Consider the following 20,377-nt stretch of genomic DNA (forward strand, 5'->3'; position numbering starts at 1 on the left):
TTGTTTTAGTGTTTTTTTTTCTCTCCTTGACTCTCTTGCCCTTTTTTAATTTCTCGTTGCTTTCTTGCTGTTCTTTCTGTTACTTTCTCTTGCTCTTTTCTCTCTCTCTCTCTCTCTCTCTCTTTCTGGCTCTCTCTCCCTCTCTCTCTCTCCTCTCTCTCCCTCTCTCTCTTTTTCGCTCTTTTTTCTCTCTCTCTATCTCTCCTCTCTTATCTTTCCTCTCTCTCTCTCTCCCTCTCTTTCTTTCTCTCTCTCTCTCTCTCTCTCTCTCTCTCTCTCTCTTTCTCTCTCTCCCTCCTCTCTCGCTCTCTCTTTTTGGCTCTTTCTCTTTCTCTCTCTCTCTCTCTCTCTCTCTCTCTCTCTTTCTCTCTCTCTCTCGCTCTTTCTCTCTCTTTCTCTCTCTCCCTCTAGGTGAACTTGCTCCTTTCGTCTCTCTAGTTTCATTCTGTTTGTCTAGGTATGCCTTCCGGGCATTTTTTTCTCTTTTTTTCTGCTTTTTTTCTGTTTTTTTTTTGTTTTCGCGCGTGTTCTTTGTCCCCGACGCTCCTGCTCGCTCGTTCTCTCGGTCGTTTGCGCTCGCTCTTTCTCCCTCCTGCGCCTGCTCCGTCTCCCTCGTGCGCTCGCTCGTTCTTGGTCGTGCGCTCGCTTGTTTTTTCTCTTTGTTTCTTTTTCCCCTTTGCTTTTTTTCTTCCCATCCCCTTTCGCCTACGGCGATCTGCTTTTCTTTGTGCCTTTGTGTTCAGCGCGTTTTAACCCCACCCTTCTCTCTCGCTCCTTTTCTTTTGCGCTTCAACCCCACCCCTTTTCTGTGCCCCCTCTCATGTGCTTGTGTTTTGCTGATGTTCTTATTTATATTTGTTTGCTTTCTTTTGCAGCACACAAACCCCCTGCCCTTTCTGTGACCCCTGCTGCAGCGCAAAAAACCCCCTGCCCTTTCTGTGACCCCTTCTGCGCATTTAGATGATGTTCCTATTTATACGTTTTAGCCTTAGCAATTTTAGGGTCTCTCTTCTTTTCTTTGACGGTTAGAGAATAGGTCGAATCCTATTCTCTAATCTTCAAAGAAGCCAAAGAGGCCCATGCAGCAGCTAAGGCACGTTTCCGGCGCTTCTTGCAAGACGGTTATCTTGCAAGAGTCTTGTAAGATGGTCGGTTATCTTACAAGACTCTTGCATTTCGGACGGTTATCTTGCAAGATCTTGCAAGAATCTTGCAAGAGTCTTGCAAGATGATGCATAGTGTTGCAAGATTCTTGCAAGATTCTTGCAAGATCTTGCAAGATAACCGTCCTCAATCAACTAGGGGTGAAACTTTCGCTCTCCGAGTTTATTTAGACATTTTTAAACTATTCAAACTGATTGAATCTCACAAAGATTCAGAAATTTTCTTAGGGATGGTATCTTGAGAAAAATCACATGCTTTCACTTCCCCTCGGAAAATTAGGCTGAGTGGTTTGATATAAATAACATAAAACTTCACCAAAATAAATCACAATGAAATTAACTAAACTTGGTTTTTACGTAGCTTCGTAATTCCACTATGAAGATGAGAAATAAAGTTTCATTTTCATTGCTTCAAAAAATTGTCATTTAAGCTGAAAATTGAGCAGAATTTGATAAAAGATTGTCGCTTCGAAAATCATTAACAGTGACATCGAATTTCTGCAGCTATCATTAAGGTAACTTAAGTTGTGTCGACAGCGATGGTGAACTTTGACTACCTTTAAATAAAAACACAAACTAAAGTCAATGATTAAAATAAAAATAAATACGAAGGTCTTTCACACAGTTTTCTTGTCACTATGTCTGGTTATCCAGAGGAAACAATTTCGGTGAAAGTTTGTTATCTGTTAGAAAGAACAAGTGGCTTTACATAAAAGGGCCCAATTCAGCGGTCTGCTTTTGTATTGTGCCGATTGCGTTCACAATTTCAAGCTACAGTGTTATCAGCAGTTTGTTTGGCAGTTATTACATCGTACAGTTTAGTCAACTCAGAGAATTCTGACTAGAGTCAGTTAGTTATCTTTAGTTTAAGAGGACGTTCCTCGTGAACTTCTTCGAGCGTGCAACACAGAACACGTTTCACATTTCTATTATTTTGGTTTCATCTTTAAAAAATGGCGGTAAATGGAAGTTTCTTCAATTTTGCATGTCGGTTAATACCCGGGTCGCAACCGAATGGTTAACTTGAAAAAACTTGCAAAATTCTTGCAAAAGATGGTTAACTTGTAAAAACTTCCAAGACGAATGGCTATCTTGTAAGTTTCTTGCAAGTTTGTTCCGGTCGAGCACATCTCTTATTGGTTAATTCCATTTAACATTCAGTCATTAACCGTAGAGAGTGCGTGGGTGTTAGTTGATCTGTTTGGATAACATAATACAATTCGACATAAGTAGACAAAATGGTTACCTTTTGAATTTTATCAATTCAAGAGAGATCCTATTGCAATTTAAAAAACTGTAGATCTCAATTAGCTTTTTCGCGATTGCTTTTTTAAAAATGTTCCCAAAACATTGACTTTGATTGCAATTACAAATGTCAGCATTTTCTCAAAATGATTTAGTGGCCCTTCATTTTTATATCATTTTTTATAATTTCAATTCACACGTTTACAGATTCCATATTTTCCAAACATCCGTATACATCCATGTCTTGCAACGTTTTTACGGTTTAGTGTGTTTTTGCATGTGTGTGTGTCTCTGTGTGTGCGTGTATGTATGTGTGCGTGCGTGTGTGTGTGTGTGTGTGTGCGAATGGTTAACTTGTAAAATCTTGCAAGTCTTTGGCGGAAAACTTGCAGGGCGATGCATCGCCTTGTAAAAACTTGCAAGAAATTTGCAAGTTCTTACAGGTTAAGTATTCGCCCTCGACCCGGGTACCTAACACATCGACTTTCTTTTCGCACTACTATATATATTAATCAAGTCGATGAAGCGATTCATAAAGATTTTATTCGAAACAATTAATTTGTACTGGCAAAAATATGTGCGTTTAGGAGCGTAATTTGCGGGAAAAATTATGCCATTATATATAACATTAAAAAAAACCAGAAGTTACAGTTTCGGTAGTTAATTTTTTCTAGTTTAAAGAAGCATTCAGGCTTTGAATTTACGTTTTCGAATCAGAAACCAATGATATTGACAATTCATTTAAGATCTTCATCAAATTGCTAGGTTGAAATTTCAAAAATTTAAAAACATACCCGGCAGATTGCCGGAAAATAGCCGCAGTTGATTCCAATAAGCATGATTGGGATTGGAAGAATAGAAGATATTGAAAAAAAAAGATTTTTGTACAAAAACATTTTTAAGTCCAATATATTTTGATGGCATTTCGAAGTTGAACATACTTCTGTTTCTTAGAGAGAGGCTACAAACTGACGTTCAAATTCACTTTTAGCAGAATGAGAGAAGAGAGAAACTAGCCTAGAGAAGACAAAAAGATTTCACGCAAAATGTCGAAAAAGCGGCAAAATGGTAAAGCGAAAAAAAGTTCGACGAAGTAAAAAAATAGGAGCGCTATAATAGCCGGCTGAGAAGATGAGGGCGGCTATTAATAACTAAGTTAAAATGATCTATTACTTTACAATACAGAAGCTCGAAGTGGAGCATGTGTTCATGTTTAATTTTAAAAATTGGTTTAAAAAATTTTGGAGCTGGCTTAAGCGCCGTATTTAGTGAACAAAAAGTAAAGCCATCCAAAACATTTAAAAAAAATTAAAGACTAGCCCGAGTTAACTTATTAAAAAAATATAATTACATAACAAGACGCCGTCAAAATAAGAAAATGGTGAGCGTGATATTTATATATTATTAGCTAAAGGCCGGTGGGGTGCGCTAGAGAAGGAAATATTTTTTGGAGCTGCATTGTGTTATAGGAATGTGGAAGACGGGGGGGGGGGGGGGGGGGGGGTAGAGTTGGGGGCAAAGAGAAAAAGAGGGGACTACACCGGAATGCGCTAAGGGAGATTTCACCTGCGCCATATCAAATACCATAATTAGAAGAACACCTGAGAAATCAATTTATAACGACATTTACAACCACTACACCACTATTACACTATACAACAAACAACACAACACGCACTGCAACGTGAACAAAGCAGTGAGAGAGTGAACAGAAAAAGGGGTTGAAAGAAATTAGGAGAGCAAAAAACTGGGAAAGACAGAATGGCGGTGATTGTTCTCAATACGAAAGGGCAGAGCAGATGGAAATTGCCCACCTTAGTGTAAAAAACAGAAGGCCTATCTGTAGTTATTCAACACTGCTTATTTATGTAACAATAATAGCATCTAATTTTTATGGCACCATCTAAAATTTTTGATACTTCTACGATTTTAAAAATTCTCGGGGAAGCAAAATATTTTCAATGATAATAAAAATTATGCTATATTTACCGAATCGTAAAATTAATATGAGAAAGATCAAATCAATATGCAACGACAGTTAGCTCTTTTCTCGAAAATATCCCGAGTTTTGATAGAAATTTCATGCTTGTTGAACAATTTCGAAACTACTGAACAATTCCAGAACTTCATTCTGGCACAAAGTTGTTCCTCAAAAACCAGAAGAACTGTTCCTGCAAACTTAATTCGCATTCGTTCATAGGAACTACTTAGAACTGGAAGGCATTGAAAACCTATGAACAAAACCCGCTTTCATTTCATGCCTCGTTTCATTTAGTCAGACCTCGGAGGAATTTTAGGAGTCAAAACGCCGCGTGACCTGATTGTTTTAAAATGGCATGAACAAGTTGTTTATGATAACCCAAATTTACTTCGACAGTGGTTCGACTCAAGATCTTTGGGCAAATTTAGCCCGAAGGTTTTCACTCGCAAGAAATGCAAAATCAACAGCGTTCGCAATGTTCTTTCGAGAGTCTCGGATCTTTCACTCGTAAACATAAACAACTAAGAGTAAACAATCTATCTGTGAAAGGTAAACAATCATTTCCCAAGTTAATGTTAAACCAAGTGAAAGAAAACCGTACCAACTTATAGCATAATGTTAGTAATAACAAAATTTTGTTTGAAACAAAAGCTGGTCAAAACGACGCTGTATAAATTATGCTTTGTGCCATCGAAGCACAAAATTTTATGACTTACGATGTTATAAAAGTACTAATTGTGGTAATAAATAAAATTTTCGATGAAAATCGGACAGTTTGACCGAAAAACGCACGCAAAGTTGTGTTATTGAATTTGACAAGTTCTAGTCACAAAAAATATACTCATGGCGAGGGCTAGACTTATGGAAAACTATTTCTAGACTAACGTGTTGAGTTTTAGGGTAAAACTCGCACTAAATAATTGAATATTTAGAAATAAGCAGTTGCTGATAATTTTGGGCTGTGATTAAAAATTTGTCCGAAAATCGGGGATTTTTATTGAAACGTAATAATGGAAAACGGCCTCAATATATCCGTCGTTGTGATCTAACATATCTTTTTATTTGACATCATCCCTCCCACCTCGTGAACAAAATTTTTATTTTTATCATGGGTGAAAAAGTAATGCTTGTGTTTCTGCGCTACGAATGGCTGGTACTGTCTAATAAGAGTTCGGACAAGTTAAGTCTAGTTTTTTTTTATAGTAAAGTAAAAGAAGTACACGACTATAATCAAATTTTCAGCACTTAGATGTCGGTGCATATGAATCAAATGAGATCAGTATAATTTGAAAATTTAAATTTTCCCACATTTGGCGTTTGTTTTTAGAGGCAAAAATAGAACACAAATGGTCCTAGCTCTGTTTAATGGAAGATTCTCGTGCTGCTTTCTTAAGAACTTTTCTATGTTAATAACTGAACTTTGAATTGGTTGTTCTGGTTCGAAAACTGCAGTGCTAAATTTTTAGACTAACTAACCATATTAGCTCTTTGATCAGCAGGTGGGTTTTCCTCGGTCAATTTCTGCCCAAAAAGGTCAACAGCTTCTCTGACCTTTTCCTGGATGAAACGTCCCGACTGCTGGAGTGCCTTCATGGATCCCACAATCAGGACTACCCTCTCCTTCGTGACTAAAACGTGCGTTAGTAAACAAATTGTTTACTTGCTTGGTGGTGGGCTGATAGGGCACAACAAAACCCGATATGATAATGGACTTGATTGTGTGTTTGTGTTGGATTTTCAAAATCCCGCTGAGAATGAAAAGATGTCCATGTTGTGATTGTTAATTTTATTTTGAAAGGTATTAAGGCGAAAAACCAAATAATTATAAATAACCGAGAACTTTTCATATTTATTTCAGATTTTGGATGTTGAACAATTTCTTGATTGTGAGCGATGCCTAAAATTCTAATAATTTCAATTTTCAACACAAGTTTGAATTAATATGGCTTCAGTTAAGCATCAAAATTTTCATTTAAAAAATAATTTTGCTTTCTGCTAAAACTAGGTTCTAATCTTTTTAAAAGTCCAAATCTTTCGAGTTACTTTTTCAAAACCTTCAATATTCTTTATCTATTAAAAATTTGTTATAATGCATCACACGTTCAAATGAATACGCGCCAACAACACAAATTGAAGAAATTTGAAATTTGACCCTTGCAAGAATTTCAACATTTTTTTAAAAATATTTTGACTCATTAGTATTCAATTTCTATTAAAAATTTGCGAAATAAAATACTCTCCAATTTCAAATGCAGGGGTCAACATAGTAACATGTAAGATTGATATACGTATGATTAAAGAACTAAAAAACCTGAATTACTTTTAATGAAATGTTACAAAAGTGAAGAAAACACATGAACAGGTTGTCTGTATGTAGTGTTGCTTGAAAAGCCTCTCCATGATTGGCTGATTGAACTATTGAGTTGGCTGACTCTGATTGGTTGAAACTGCGAAGAGATACACAAAAGAACTGAGAAAACGGCGATATGTTAAAGCAACAGGTTTTCTAAAGGAACTGAGTGCAATTAGCCGAACAATTTAGGCCACTTGAACACATTATGCGTTTTACACTTCAACACTCTAACATATTAATAGTCCTTGCTGAATCCGTCAAGAGGAATGCTCACTTAACCGAATATAAATGTCGGCTGATTACACTCAATTCATAGCGATATGTTGTTGTTTATAAGTTGATAAAGTTACGGATGTTTTCGATAGTGTCCTGATTATAAACATGTTTGTGTTTTGAAAGCGCGATATGTAATGGTGGTACTGCAAAAGTGTAAATATGTAATTGTTGAACCAATAATCGGGTAAAAGGTAATAAGGTAAACGCTGATCAGGAGTGATCATGGCAATATAGAGATAGCTCAACTTCCAGTGATGTTTTTACCCAGGTCGAGGCATCGCCACATTTTCAAATGGTGTCAAAACATTTTTTCTCCAAAAAATGAGCTTAGAGCAGTAATTTGTGTGTCAAATTGAATAAAAAACGGTGAAAAGCGCACAATCAGCACGCGTTAGCTTAATTTCATTGGGTCGTCTAGTCAAATTTCAGCGCTTAATATTTTACGAAAGAAGAGTTATAAAACTTGAGTTTCCAATTAACTAAACATAGCCATATTCAGAGGAAAGAGATCTTTTAACAAAATCTGACATTTTACGAACAGAATTGCTAATCACTCAAATGACTGTTTCGAAGTGAAGAAGAATCATTCTTTCAGGATTTGCTTTTCGTACAAATAATTTATTCCAGAGGGCAATGTTTTCGTGAAAGATGGTAGAACAGAACAACTTATCATATTAGAAACAAGCAACTGTTCAGTACAATAACCATTCCGAAATGGAATGAACTTCCTCTTGATATAGGGAAAATAAAATCTCAAGTCAATTGTAAAACAATGCTAAGGTAGCATCTGCTCCATCACTTTAAACTTGTACCATTCGGAAGAAACATTAGAAGAATACGAAACACCCTTCATCTTGATCAAAAATATTATACTGGAGAAATAAAAGTAAATAATATATCTGACTTGTAAATGTTTAGCGACTGGATATGAATAAAATTTTCTTGTCAATTTGAAAAAAAAAGAAATTAACCCCAGTTGACCTCTTGACTTAACTGCGATCAGAGGCAAAAAATACATCTTGCAAAGATTTTTGAAGGATCTAAGCGTTTTTTTTTAAATGATAGCATTCGAAAATAGAAATTAGTTTAACGTCCTCTTAACAGAGGACGGGTTCCTGTCTTGGGCTGAAATTATTGCATTTGATTAGTCTGTATTTCTTGCTTGGTTTCCGAATAGAGCCATATATCTTGTTACCTACACAAATGCCTTTTGCTGGTCCTTGTTGCACATACAAGTGTTCCTGTATTATTTCTATGTTTGCACTAGGTTAGCACTAGGTTGCAACAGTTGGCACTAGGAAAACGGCATTTTTAGTGTCAGTATGTCAATAATTAGAAAACAAGTGACGGGTTTCATTTACGAGAAAATAAAAAATAAATATTTTTTTAAAACAGTCATTTTTAAAAGAAACCGGCAAATGTTTACAATGTTTACAAGTGATACAATTGAAAAATTTCGAATAAAAGCAAAATTTTAGTAAAAACAGGTAAAAATAGATTTTGACACGATCAAAACTGGAACAAAATTAAAAACTTGAATTAGATAAATCATAAATAGAATCATAAAAAATTTTGCATCTTCTTGAATGTTTCTTCTGCTCAGTCAGTTTATAACCATGTATCAGTTCAGTTTTTCATTCATTATAAAAAAAGAAGTTTTAGACTCGGAAGTTTTTAATAATTTTTTTGGTAATTGATTCATTTTACTGTGTTCAATGACGTTGTTCACTAGCATTAGAACATGTATTTACAATTGTTTTTGGGAAACAAGGCAAAATTTATGGGAAAAGAAGCTCTAAAGTGGCCCCTCACACAGGTTTTCAGCCTGATGGTGCTCGCGCGGTATACATGAATGATGACTGTATTTTTTGTATATCGCAAACCAATTTATTATATTATTATTAATATTACAAAAAAACCTCGACCTGGGCGTTTAACTGATTAAGTTGTTTTAAGACTATTCACCTCATCCGATATCCGTACAAACTAACGCACGCACTCCGCACGCATTATTGTGCTCGAAGTGCGTTCGTATCTCATCTGAAACCAAATTAATTCTATTAATTTATCAATTACTAACAGTTATTATTAAGTTATCAATTAAATAAAGGAATATTGTAAAACTTTATTATTGTTGTTAGATATTTAAAAAGCAGATTGAAATAGAGAAGGTTAAAAGTACCAGCGGGGGGACGAGAGGATTTTTTTGGGGGGGGGGGGGGGGAGGGGAGGCGATTGGAGCATACAATGCAGTTAACCTCCAAATGTTTTCCTTTTTTGTTTCTTTGCAAAAGACAATCATAGCAAATACAAACACTAACATTTTGTCTACCAACTGAATTTTTTCAGCTTTAATTTATCAATTTGGCGTCTGAAATTCATATTCATACAGTGTTGCGCATTTTCTCATGTTGTTTGTGTTCGTATTTTGTTCAGATGTTTAGCTATTCTGTCCATGTATTTAGGAATGAAACCTTATGAGCAAATTAGCTCTTCACGCGCATCTTTGTCCGGCCAACATGCACTTGGAGTACTCTCAAAGTATGGCTTTAATGCAATACTCAAACATACACTACTCCTCCGCATAACCTCCAAAACGTGCACAAATATGAGAACCATTTTTCCGCTCGTTCGGGGGGGGGGGGGGGGGGGGTTGAGATTTACTTGAAAATGAAAACTATAAGAAACTGCAGAGATTTAGAAAGACTATTTTCATTCCTTTAATGGCAAAACAAGTCGCTTTTTTAATAATGATATCCTGCTTTGTCTCGTTCGCACGTTGAAAGGCAACAATCAATCATTATACAGTAATCAATCATCAGATTACTTTATTAGAGCTATTATATAACTCTTAAGAACACATACCCGCCCTAATTATTCTCTAGCACCCCTCCCCCAGCTCCGTTTTCGGTCAATAGATTTCGAGGATTCGGTTTTTCTATCACGTAAATAACAAAGAGTTCCAATTTTTTTGCTAAAACAGTGAGTTTGAATTTTTTGAATAATAAATTTTCTCGCCAATCCTCCAATCATCGCCCCCATTTCAAAGTGTCGTGCAACTAAGGGAGAAGGCCAAGTTAACATCTTGGTTTATTAAACAACATGTCACATACTCCAGCGGGGGTGGGTCACTATTTGGGTAAAACTGCAGGTCGAGCACCTATGCTAAGAAAGTTTTTTTCACACTTCTTTTTGGCCGAAGAACTTTTTTATGAGCCGAGGTCTAAACTTTAGAGTCGACAACGGGACAGAGCATAGACATCAAATATCGATGGTTAGGGGGAGAGGGGCGGGGGGGGGGGTGATTATAGTATCGAAATTAGCATTGATCGACTTTAAGATTTTCATACTCACAAGGGTAGCACTCGTTAGCTTTGGACAACTTGATCACGGCGTGATAGTTCTTCTGTGTCTCTACAATAGTAGACCCCCCTTTTCCTATGATACACCCAGCTGCGTAGGCGGGGATTGTCATTTTCAGTTGATACTTGTTGTCATCATTTGGGTCATGCAGGTACGCATTCAGTGCAGGGTCACAGTCGCTAGGGGGAGCCACATTTGTGTCAATGTGGAGAGCATTCTGTTGCTCTTCTAAAAAAAGACAATATATAAATATTTAAGTCCCTGAAATAAATTTTAAAAAAAAAATTGCTATGAAAATGAGTCGGTAATTAGAATCTGATCAATTAAGAAAAAAATAAAGCCTGATAATTAAATCTTAAAGCCAATTTTAAATGAGTACGAATAACAACTTCAAGTTTTGTACTTGTAGAAATAAAACTAAACTTTCACTGGTTTTCAGCTACTTTTTCATTTTTGGTTTTCTCAAATTTATTGAGTATCTAAATTTCTGCGTTCCCTCATTTCTCTTCTTTCATACGGCTAGCACAGCTTTGCCACAAATTTAAAAAAATGAAAAAAAATCTCCCGCATTCATTTAATGACGTTTGAGCTTTCAAGTTCAATTTTGTCTGGCTTATCACAAAAAGCGACACCAACAGACATCTATTTTTAAATGATTGTTGTTAAATCAATTATTCTGTTCTTTCTTTAATGGCTACTAGAATCGTTATCATAATTGCAGCTGTTTGTCAGAAACTAAGAGCTGTGTAGCTTTTTAACAAAGTTGCAATTGATTTATTCATCAAAAGCAAAAAATCGTTTGCAAAACTATTTAAAAATTAAAACGTCATTTTTCTGTTATGACCACTGTTCCAGTATTTCCTGTAAGCGTAGTTTGCAGAATTTTAAATAAGCTAATCGTGTTTTTGTTGAAAAAAGTTACATTGTACAAAAATATTTGGTTGAGGGAATATGTTTTTAAGTACTTTATGTATACATGAATAGCTACGCGCCTAAGTGCGTTGCATGAGTATAGAGTTTTTCTATTGCATATTAGGCGTTGGGTTAAATTGAAATGATTTGTTAATTTTTGATAAAGTTATAAATATTTAACCTGCAGCTGATTGCGTACAGAAAGCGCACGTTTTATGGCCGCTGTTTATTCCCCCGTGCTTTGTGCTGGATTCCTTAAAAAGCATCGGGTATACTTTTACAAGATACAGCGCCGTGGATAAAAACAAAAACATTTTCAAAAACGCACTTACGTTTTTAGAGGCATTAGATAAAAAGGCTGATGAGTTTACAACAGCTTACAACTCACTACTGACAAAAAAGGGGATGACATTTGAAATATGCCCACAAAAGCGATGTTTACTTAATTGCGCATCTTTAGAAATTGCCACTTTTTAAGTTCAACATGCACGCGTAGAACCAGGTGTATTCTATTGTGCGGTATGCAAAAGAAATTGCCATAAATCTCGGACCGATACATCAAAGGGCACAATTTTTCAATGGAGCTTAGCCGGATATTTTTTCAATAATTATAAAAATTCAGTTTAAAGTTTTTACTATTTCCAAATTTTTTTTGCTCGCTTCAAAAAATTGGGATCTTCATTTCAGAAAAACAGCGTTTTGCGTTTTCTTATGAATCAACCGGTATAAAACCAACTAACGGCTTAATTTTTCGTTAACATAATTATAACTTAATTTTCTACTTGCTATTTCATTTATGACACAAAATGATTTTATTGCCTTATCGGTTTGTAAACAACTCTAATTAAAATGAAGTTTTTTTGCCGAAAGAAATGTTTTAGGGGTCAGAAATCAGACAGTTTTGAAGTAATCATTCATATACATTTTATAATCCCATGATTCGAATGAGCGGTTTTCTAAACATACTTTATCTTGAGACAAAACAGAAAATTATTTTCGAGACGTCGTCAGTAGAAAATGTTTAACAAATCAATCACACACTGAGGGGGTTTCGCGTTGTGTGATTATGAAGAACGATACAGGAGCGAAAAATAACAAAGATTACAGACAAAATAGAAACCATCAAACTATCATAAAATGGCGGCTAAGAAACAGCCACTTATTACACCATGTAAAAATGTTACAATGAGAATGTAAAAGCTACTTTACACAACTCTTTCTCATTCAAAAAGTTGGCTTTGAAGTTACGAATTGTGATAAAAAATAGAAAAAATTAACAAAAACATTGTATTATGTAGAGCATACAAACGAAGGTGTAATTAATACACAGCGAGGTGAATCAATCAATCTTCAAATTATCACAATTATGATACTTGGTTAGCATAAAAGGCCCGCGAATTATAATGACAAGCGTGTATGTGTTTTTTACGTGTTTTTAACATATACAACATGACAAATAACGCATCAACTTGTATCTACTACCTGTAAATTATGTTATCATTAAAAAGTACAATAAATCATTTTCAAAGGGAAAATGGAAACACATGTGTCCTACATAAACTATCACATTTGCCAAAAATACAAATTACAGCCTACACACACATTAAAAATTCCGATAAATATTATTTTAAGAGAAATACGAATTTGGGTCTGACAAACCGGCAGGACCAAAAATTGATGAATAATTTTGCTTTTTACCTGTGAATATCCTACCGTCCGTGTATAGAAGTGAAAATTTATTTTAAAAGTATTCAGTTTTAATAAAATGTTCTAAAAAGCCAAAACTTTCGACACAAAAACCATTGGTTGCTCATTTGTGAAGCGTGAACAATTTTTTGTGTATTTAAAAGATAATGTTTTACAGTGAAGTTTAGACGTTGTTCAGTCAGATCCGTGAACAGTTTTTCATGAAATTTTTATACCTCAATTAAAATACTGAAAAAAAAACATTTGGCCGAAAACTAAGAGCCAAACAAATTTTTCAACTCTAAAAAATGCGGCGAGATTAACGTGGCATTGAATCCAATTTTATTCTATGTTCAACGTCAGTGGTACTTGTAACAATATATTGAGATACTTAATAAGAAAAAATAATACGGGAATTTAAACATTGTTCAAGTTGAGGTGTGAACATATGAATAATTTTATTATCTCATCTTTTTGATGTAAAAGAATGGGGAAAATATTCCATACATAGAAAGCGAGGGGCAATATCGAGAGACGATTTAATGGATTTTGTTAAGTGAAAGAGAGAAAAAGAGAGCTTTTTGCTCACTTCAAACACAAGATTCTTTGCCCTCGAGAGAAAAGAGAAGATATTGGATCGATTTTGTGTCCAAACATGAATGGCCAAAACAAAATTCCCCTCTCCCATTTTCCATCTTGAGCTTGTTTACCAACTCATAAATCCAGTTCCGGACCAGAAATTGGAAAATATTTGAGAAGAGATGAAAAGTTCATCTTAGTATTCGACCACACATGTGGCCGTAGACACGAGTAAGAATTTTTATTTTTAAAGAATTGAATACTCGAAATTTCAAATGTATATGAATGCGGACTCAATCACAGCAAAAAATTTAGAAGACAAACAAAAATGGCACAATTCTTTTCACTGATTTTGTATAATTGACATCAATGATTTCATGAGCTAATGTACCTATGTCGGAAGGCTAAATTCAATGGACAGATAGCCAATTACAATGTTTTGATTTGCAGATATTTGTTTATTGTAAAATTTAGAAAACTTTATGCTCAGACTTTTTCTTGAGGCAATTCAAGTATTTCGACGGCATACCACACTAAGAAATGTCACATCGATTTAATACTTACTGGATTTAGAATTTGAACTCATAAAAACTTCTTGCTCCGAAGTTCTTGGTTGTACAAAGTTAATTTAAAAAAATGGTCAATTTTTGGCCAATTTGACCAAAATTAAGGTCACGTTGCACATTTTTTATTATATTTGCTGCCTTTTAAACCATATCACAGCATACTTAATAATGCAATAATCACGATTGAAATGATATGAGTCCTGTTCACAGCTGTTTGCTTGTTTATTAAGGTTCTTCGACAAGTTCTCTTATTGAAGAACCTTTTAAGAAGTTATTGAGGTTCTTAGATGACAGTTCTCATCTACTGATCAGAATACTAATTTTCTGTAAAGCTGTCTTACAACAACAACTGCTCCAGTTTGTACTCTTATTGTTTTGCTGTTTTTAGAGATTTAAATTTGTGTGACTTAATCTTGATTAATAAAAATCGTCAACTAAATCTCGTTTAGGTAGTAAAGCAGATAATGCAAGATTTCAAAAAATGAGTTCTAAAAAAATCCGGCTGCTTTATATAACTTTTATGGTGATAGAAATCTATATTTAACTTTTCCCTGTTGTCATAGCACAACCATGTTTCATTAGTTCACAAACAACAAGTCAGGAATTGCCCTATTTAACCAACAGTTTTTTACTACAGCACAATTTCTGGATCATCGATTTCATTTGTTTGCAAAAACCAGACAGATGCTTTTGTTAGATTTCATTTTCATCAACTTCAAACTTGAATCAATTCACAAAACCTGCACCAGCAAATTTGTGCTTTAAATCTTTTTGATTTTCAGGTGGCATGCTCCATAAACATGCCAACGTTATGTTTTTCAGTTCTTTCCTGTAATTGACTCCAAAAACTCAATAAAGCAAATAATATTTGTCGACAAAAGAACTACCAAAACTGTTTCTTTAGATCATACAAAACCTGCTGAAAAATTTTAAGACAAAAAAGACTTTTCAAAATTATTATTCTGAATTAAATATAAAAAGTCTTATGTCAAAAATGTCCAAAAAATAATTCTAAAACGCGTTCCATTATTCTCTTTGCTATTATAACTGACCTATTTTTGTATAATAAGACTTTTACCAGACCAGACAATTAGGAAGCTGGCACATGAATTTCTTCGAAAACTAAAGGCGAACAAAAAAAATTTAACAGAAATTTTTCTGCTGAGACATATGTTTTCAAATGTTTTTTGTTTTAAATCTAGAAAATCATAAATTTTTGCAGTGACAGATTCCTGATAAACTGATGCGTCCTTCAGGCACCACGTATATCGTTTTGTTCATTTGTGGTGAAAGCAAGAAAACAATCCATTCAGAACAACAATAATTTGAGACCTTCAAAAAATGAATAAAAATTGAATTTTTGAAAAACTTCTACCATTATTAAAACTGTAACTCAAAATGAGGAGAAATGGCACTTACTCAGTCAGTTTGTTCCCACGGCTGACACGAGAGAAAGAGAGTGAAAACATTAAAACTTTTGATAATAAGTTTTGATAAAAAGTTTAGGCAAAATTCTAAAAAAAGTATCTTAAAAAAGTCACGTCTGTTAAAAATTATTGGTCTACTTGTCGGTTACTTCATTCACACAAACAACAAAGCTACAATTAAGGTACAAATTTACTGAGTACCATGATGCACAAAGAGAGCAACTAAGAATATAGCGTTTACCCGGAAAGACAAGGGTGAAAAACTTTCTAAAATAACAAAGATACGACCTGACTGAAATCGAAGAACAAAGGTTTCTTCTAAAATTCTAAAAAGTCAATTTCTATTTCCCCCTCGAGCTAAGCCGAGGGGTAGAACAAAATTATCTGATCGCGTTGTTGAGGTCAATATTGGCATCGTTAATTGTATTAATTAGACAGACCGTAAAATTATTTTTTAATCTTCGGTATTACACCAGCAAAATTTTTCAAGATATTAAGCAAAAATTTACAGTTTATGCAAAACAGGTTAAAGAAATTATTATTTATTAGAAATAGTTGAAAAAGAACGAGCAGCTGTGAACGAAAAGTTTCAAGACTTGGATAATTTCTGCAGCCTAAGACTGCAAGGAATAGCTCATCAGCTGCAACTGTACTTTTTAAGAAAGTACAATTGCTAAACGATCAAAAGGGATACGATTGTCTCTTTGTTTTACTTGTCTCTATATACGTATTCAGAGAATTTGAATCTTCAGCGAACGAAAAATCTGGCAAAAATGTATCACAATAAATAAAATACAGCCAAAGCTCCAAAAAATACAATAAGATGCAGAGCAACTATAGAAGAACAGAACAAATTAAATTAAAGTTAGAATAAACATTACCAAGAAAGTAAATTCAGTTCACGGAAACGAACAAACAGTTGTAATGAAAACCCCCCACTCGATTTCTTCTACTGAAAACACTATCTGAAGACAATTGAAAAAGAAAAACAACGAACATATCTTCCTTTGCAATTTTTGGAGAACAAAAGGAGATGCAGAAACGCTACGACACTGAGGATCATAAAACTATTGCCAATTATACGACACTGAAAATCATGAAACTATAGGCAATTATATCTTTAAAACTGTCCAAAATCTCAAATTGACATGGCTTTCGAGTTTGGAGGAAGCTATATTACTGTGCAATTCCGAAGAACAGAGCTAAGGTAATCTTGATACCAAATACGTTCTCAAACATTATCATTTTTTAGGACATAGTGGCCTTGATTTTTGAGTAAAATTTAGTGCATGAAGAAAAATTATGTTCATTTTCACTCCCGCCAAAAAGGTTTGCATTATTTGCCATTAGAACTTCCGCGTGGGTACTCGTAACATTTACATTGCGTAGAAAGAGGTAACCACTGAGCTAACTGGTGTTTGTGGTAATTACCTAAAAACTAGCTTATGCATAAATAGTATGTATACTACTAAGTAATTTCCATTATAAGTTACAAAGGTATGTCATTATTCTGCTGACTTTATTTTGGGCTATGAGTATTTTTCCTGATATAAAGGATAAGTTAAGCCTGGACGAACTCTTTGACCTCAATATAACCATAATGAAGAAACGCGGCACATAAAGAAACTTAAAATGTTCTGGAGAAGCAATGTTTCAGAGCTGAATTAAGCTTTTACTCTTGAAATATTCTGGTTCAGCGCTGAAATGCTCCGAGACTCAATTCCGGGCAACAACTTCCCGGCACCGACTGTAGTTCAATTATACTGAGTTATTGGTTATTAAGAGAGTTCGATGAGTGAACGAGGTGCTGGATTCTGAGTACAAATTTAGATTGTACTTTCAAGTGAATCGGCTCAAAGACCGTTTGGTCATTCGGGATGGAATCTTTTTTTTTCTTTTTTATTATCGTCAAACACGCCCCCCCCCCTCCCCCGTCAATTTGTGCCTTTCACTTGTACATGTAATAGCATGTTGTTTGCATTTCATACACTCTTATGTACAATTAAATGCAAGAGGCATTTACACTTACCTGATGCAGCGAAATTATGGGGTGTGACAAAAACAGAAGACTCTGGTCAAGCACCTGAGCTTGGGTGACGAAATGCGTGATTCATTAACAGAGCAGTTGATATTTATTCCTGAGATAACTAACCCTCCATGTTGTGTCGTTTGGGGCTGTTTTGGTCCAGGTCTTCGGAGGATAAGACGTGGGGTGCACCACCAACACCAACTACTCCGCCTCCAGAAAGCACTAGGGCCGCTGCTGCTGACGCAACTGGAGGAGTTCCAGACGTCCGCTCAGTTGCTTCCAGGGGCCTTTTCCGACTGTTGCTCACGACCACTCCGGAACTGGGATTGTTGATGATGTTGGCACTAGTCGGGTACTGATGATGGTGATGGCCGGGGTTGTTGCCTAGGTGATTTGGGGTTGTAGTGGTTGTAGTGCTGCTTAGTTGCAAAGGCGTTGCGGTCGCACTGAGAGACGCCAAACTTGATGCTGAAATATCCAGCTCTGATGACTGTAGTTCAGGAGGTTCCTGCTGATGCTGCTCGCTACCTTCAGCCGCTTCTCTTTTCACACCTTCTAGAATATTCTCACTGCGGCCGCTCCCGAATATTCCTACCGGGTTTAGGCCGTTTGGTCCAGAAACACTTACAGAGGCACTGTGAAAACGGACTGCACCAAAATTTCCGGCTTGAACTGGGTAGATATCGTTCTGCGTATTTCTGTTGGCAGATCCGGAGTTTGTAACACTTGGAATGTTCAAAGCGCCAGAGGTTCTGGAAAAGTACCGGGAATTTAGTCTTGGATCCCCGTTTGTGTTGTGATTGCTACCGCTATTTTCGTTCTGCCCGCCTGAGGCTGAATTTGCTTCCACCGCCGCGTTTGGGAAAAGATGGTTGCCTGGGGCTACGTTTGATTGCGTTTCAGTGCTGTTTTTGTTTACACTAGCGTTGTTTTCTTTGCTGGGAACTTGAAATTGACCACCGGGAGAAAAAGTGAGTTCTTGTACGCTTAGAAACGCCGAATTATCAAAATGAAGTTGTTTCGAAAATGAACTTTGCTCGGTGAAGTTTAACTTTTCCCTAGAAAATTCGGGATCAAAAGAGGTTGTTTTCCACTGGTAAGTATTTTGAGTTAAGTGGGAAATATTGTTGTTGTTGTTATTGGGCCATTGTGTAGACTCCAACGCCATTATCCATTTCGAACTTTCGGTTAATTAATTTCTTCCAGCGATTATTTGTAATGTTTATAAATTGCAGAAATTCGAGTTACTAATTTATTTAATCAAGTTAGCTTTGAAGTTAAGCTAACTGAAATCAGAAGTTAAATTTAGCAGGAAAATTATAATTTGGTAATTTTGAAATTTAAGGTTGATTTATCAGCTGAGATTAGCTTTAATTCAGTGTTTACAGTGATAAATAGGAGATAAATAGATTTTATCACCAAATGCGCATCCGATTTAAAGGAATTAAGCGATTACAAGCTAAGTGAGAGAGAAATGATATAGTAGCGGGGATAAGGCTAGGAAAAGACTTGAAAATAATCCACCAGTTCTAAATAATCCTTTTGCAAAATAAAATGCAGGAATATTTGAAAATATATACTATTAAAAATACAATACACGATTATATACTGTTTCTTGCTCGCTAGATTTTTATTGGCTCCAAAAATATAAGCTTAGCAAAAATTCGACTTGAGAATATTTTTTTGTCTGTTTCTGGCTATAAAGAATAATTTTAATTGAAGATGCGCGCGGTGAATAAATATTGAAACTTGTTCCAAAATATTATTCCTGTCTGTTGGAAAATTATAGTAGCAATAATATAACAAGAAAGATTAAGTGATCTTTCAGCAGCTAATATTGAAAATGAACTCGAATGTTTATAAACTCTAAATGCCGACCGCGACAACAAAACTCAAACAAACAATTGTTTTTGTTTATTCGAAACTGTAAACAAATGTCGATAATGTTTTCGTTTTGGCATCAACATGATGTCGGTGGCTATGGTTATAAAGTTTATAAAGTTATGGTCACGAAATCGTAAACATATAAATGACGTACATGATGAGCATTAGAGCTAATGACTGGTTTATATAATAATGACTCGACTCGTAAACATTCAACACAATAAGGTACTATAAACACCGAAACATTTGCTAGGCTAAGAACGCTTTTCCGTTTTGCCCGTTTGTTTAGTTTTAGTCAGTGTTTGCCATCAAATATTTGAACAAAAGCCCCCCACAAATTACATACAAACCATACCGCAAAACTAAACCACATATAATTCTGAGCTGAACGAATTAAGACTTACATCAAGAAAGCGCGAAACACACAAACTGAGTTTCAAAATGCACTTACCAAAGTCGATTTTGCCAAACTTAGATTCTGAAACGTTCGAACAGCTGCTTAAATTTCGCGAATTCTAAACTAAAACGATGGTGCGTTTCTATATGTTGTTACTGTTCAAACCGCATTTCGTTTCAAGTTAATTGACAAAGTTCGGCTAAGAAAAAGTTCAAATGGCTTGACAAACTTATGGAACAATCAACTATTGATCTTTTAATGTTTGAGTAATTCTAACAATTCTTAGACCCAATTTTGTGGGTATAATGATATCTCCGGAAAATATTTAGAGCAAACTTAATAATCAGCCGAGAAATTAATCACTGCTTAAAAACGGAAATGCGATATAAACTTAAAGTGAAATATTTTAACAAATATTTGTTTTACGTTCAGTTACAGGATTTTGTAATAAAAATTACTATACCCGAATAAGTGAAATTTAAATAGGCGCAATAAAACGATATGATTAACAATTGT

At 35.1% G+C, this 20,377-nt stretch overlaps 1 protein-coding gene across 1 annotated transcript in view; it reads right to left on the bottom strand.

Moving 5' to 3' along the window:
- Positions 1-19,947, bottom strand: part of LOC142352211 (uncharacterized) — a 66,691-nt gene extending 46,744 nt beyond the window's left edge. The window contains exons 1-3 of the mRNA XM_075404646.1: positions 17,704-19,947; positions 10,373-10,609; positions 5,866-6,017 (exon numbers count right to left, since the gene is read on the bottom strand). Coding sequence (XP_075260761.1) covers positions 5,866-6,017; positions 10,373-10,609; positions 17,704-18,748 — 1,434 coding nt within the window. The 5' untranslated portion in view covers positions 18,749-19,947. The remainder of the gene's footprint in view (positions 1-5,865; positions 6,018-10,372; positions 10,610-17,703) is intronic.
- Between the last annotated feature and the right edge of the window lie 430 nt (positions 19,948-20,377).

The sequence above is a fragment of the Convolutriloba macropyga genome, chromosome 13 (assembly GCF_964194025.1).
Source record: "Convolutriloba macropyga chromosome 13, txConMacr16.3, whole genome shotgun sequence".
NCBI lineage: Eukaryota > Metazoa > Xenacoelomorpha > Acoela > Convolutidae > Convolutriloba > Convolutriloba macropyga.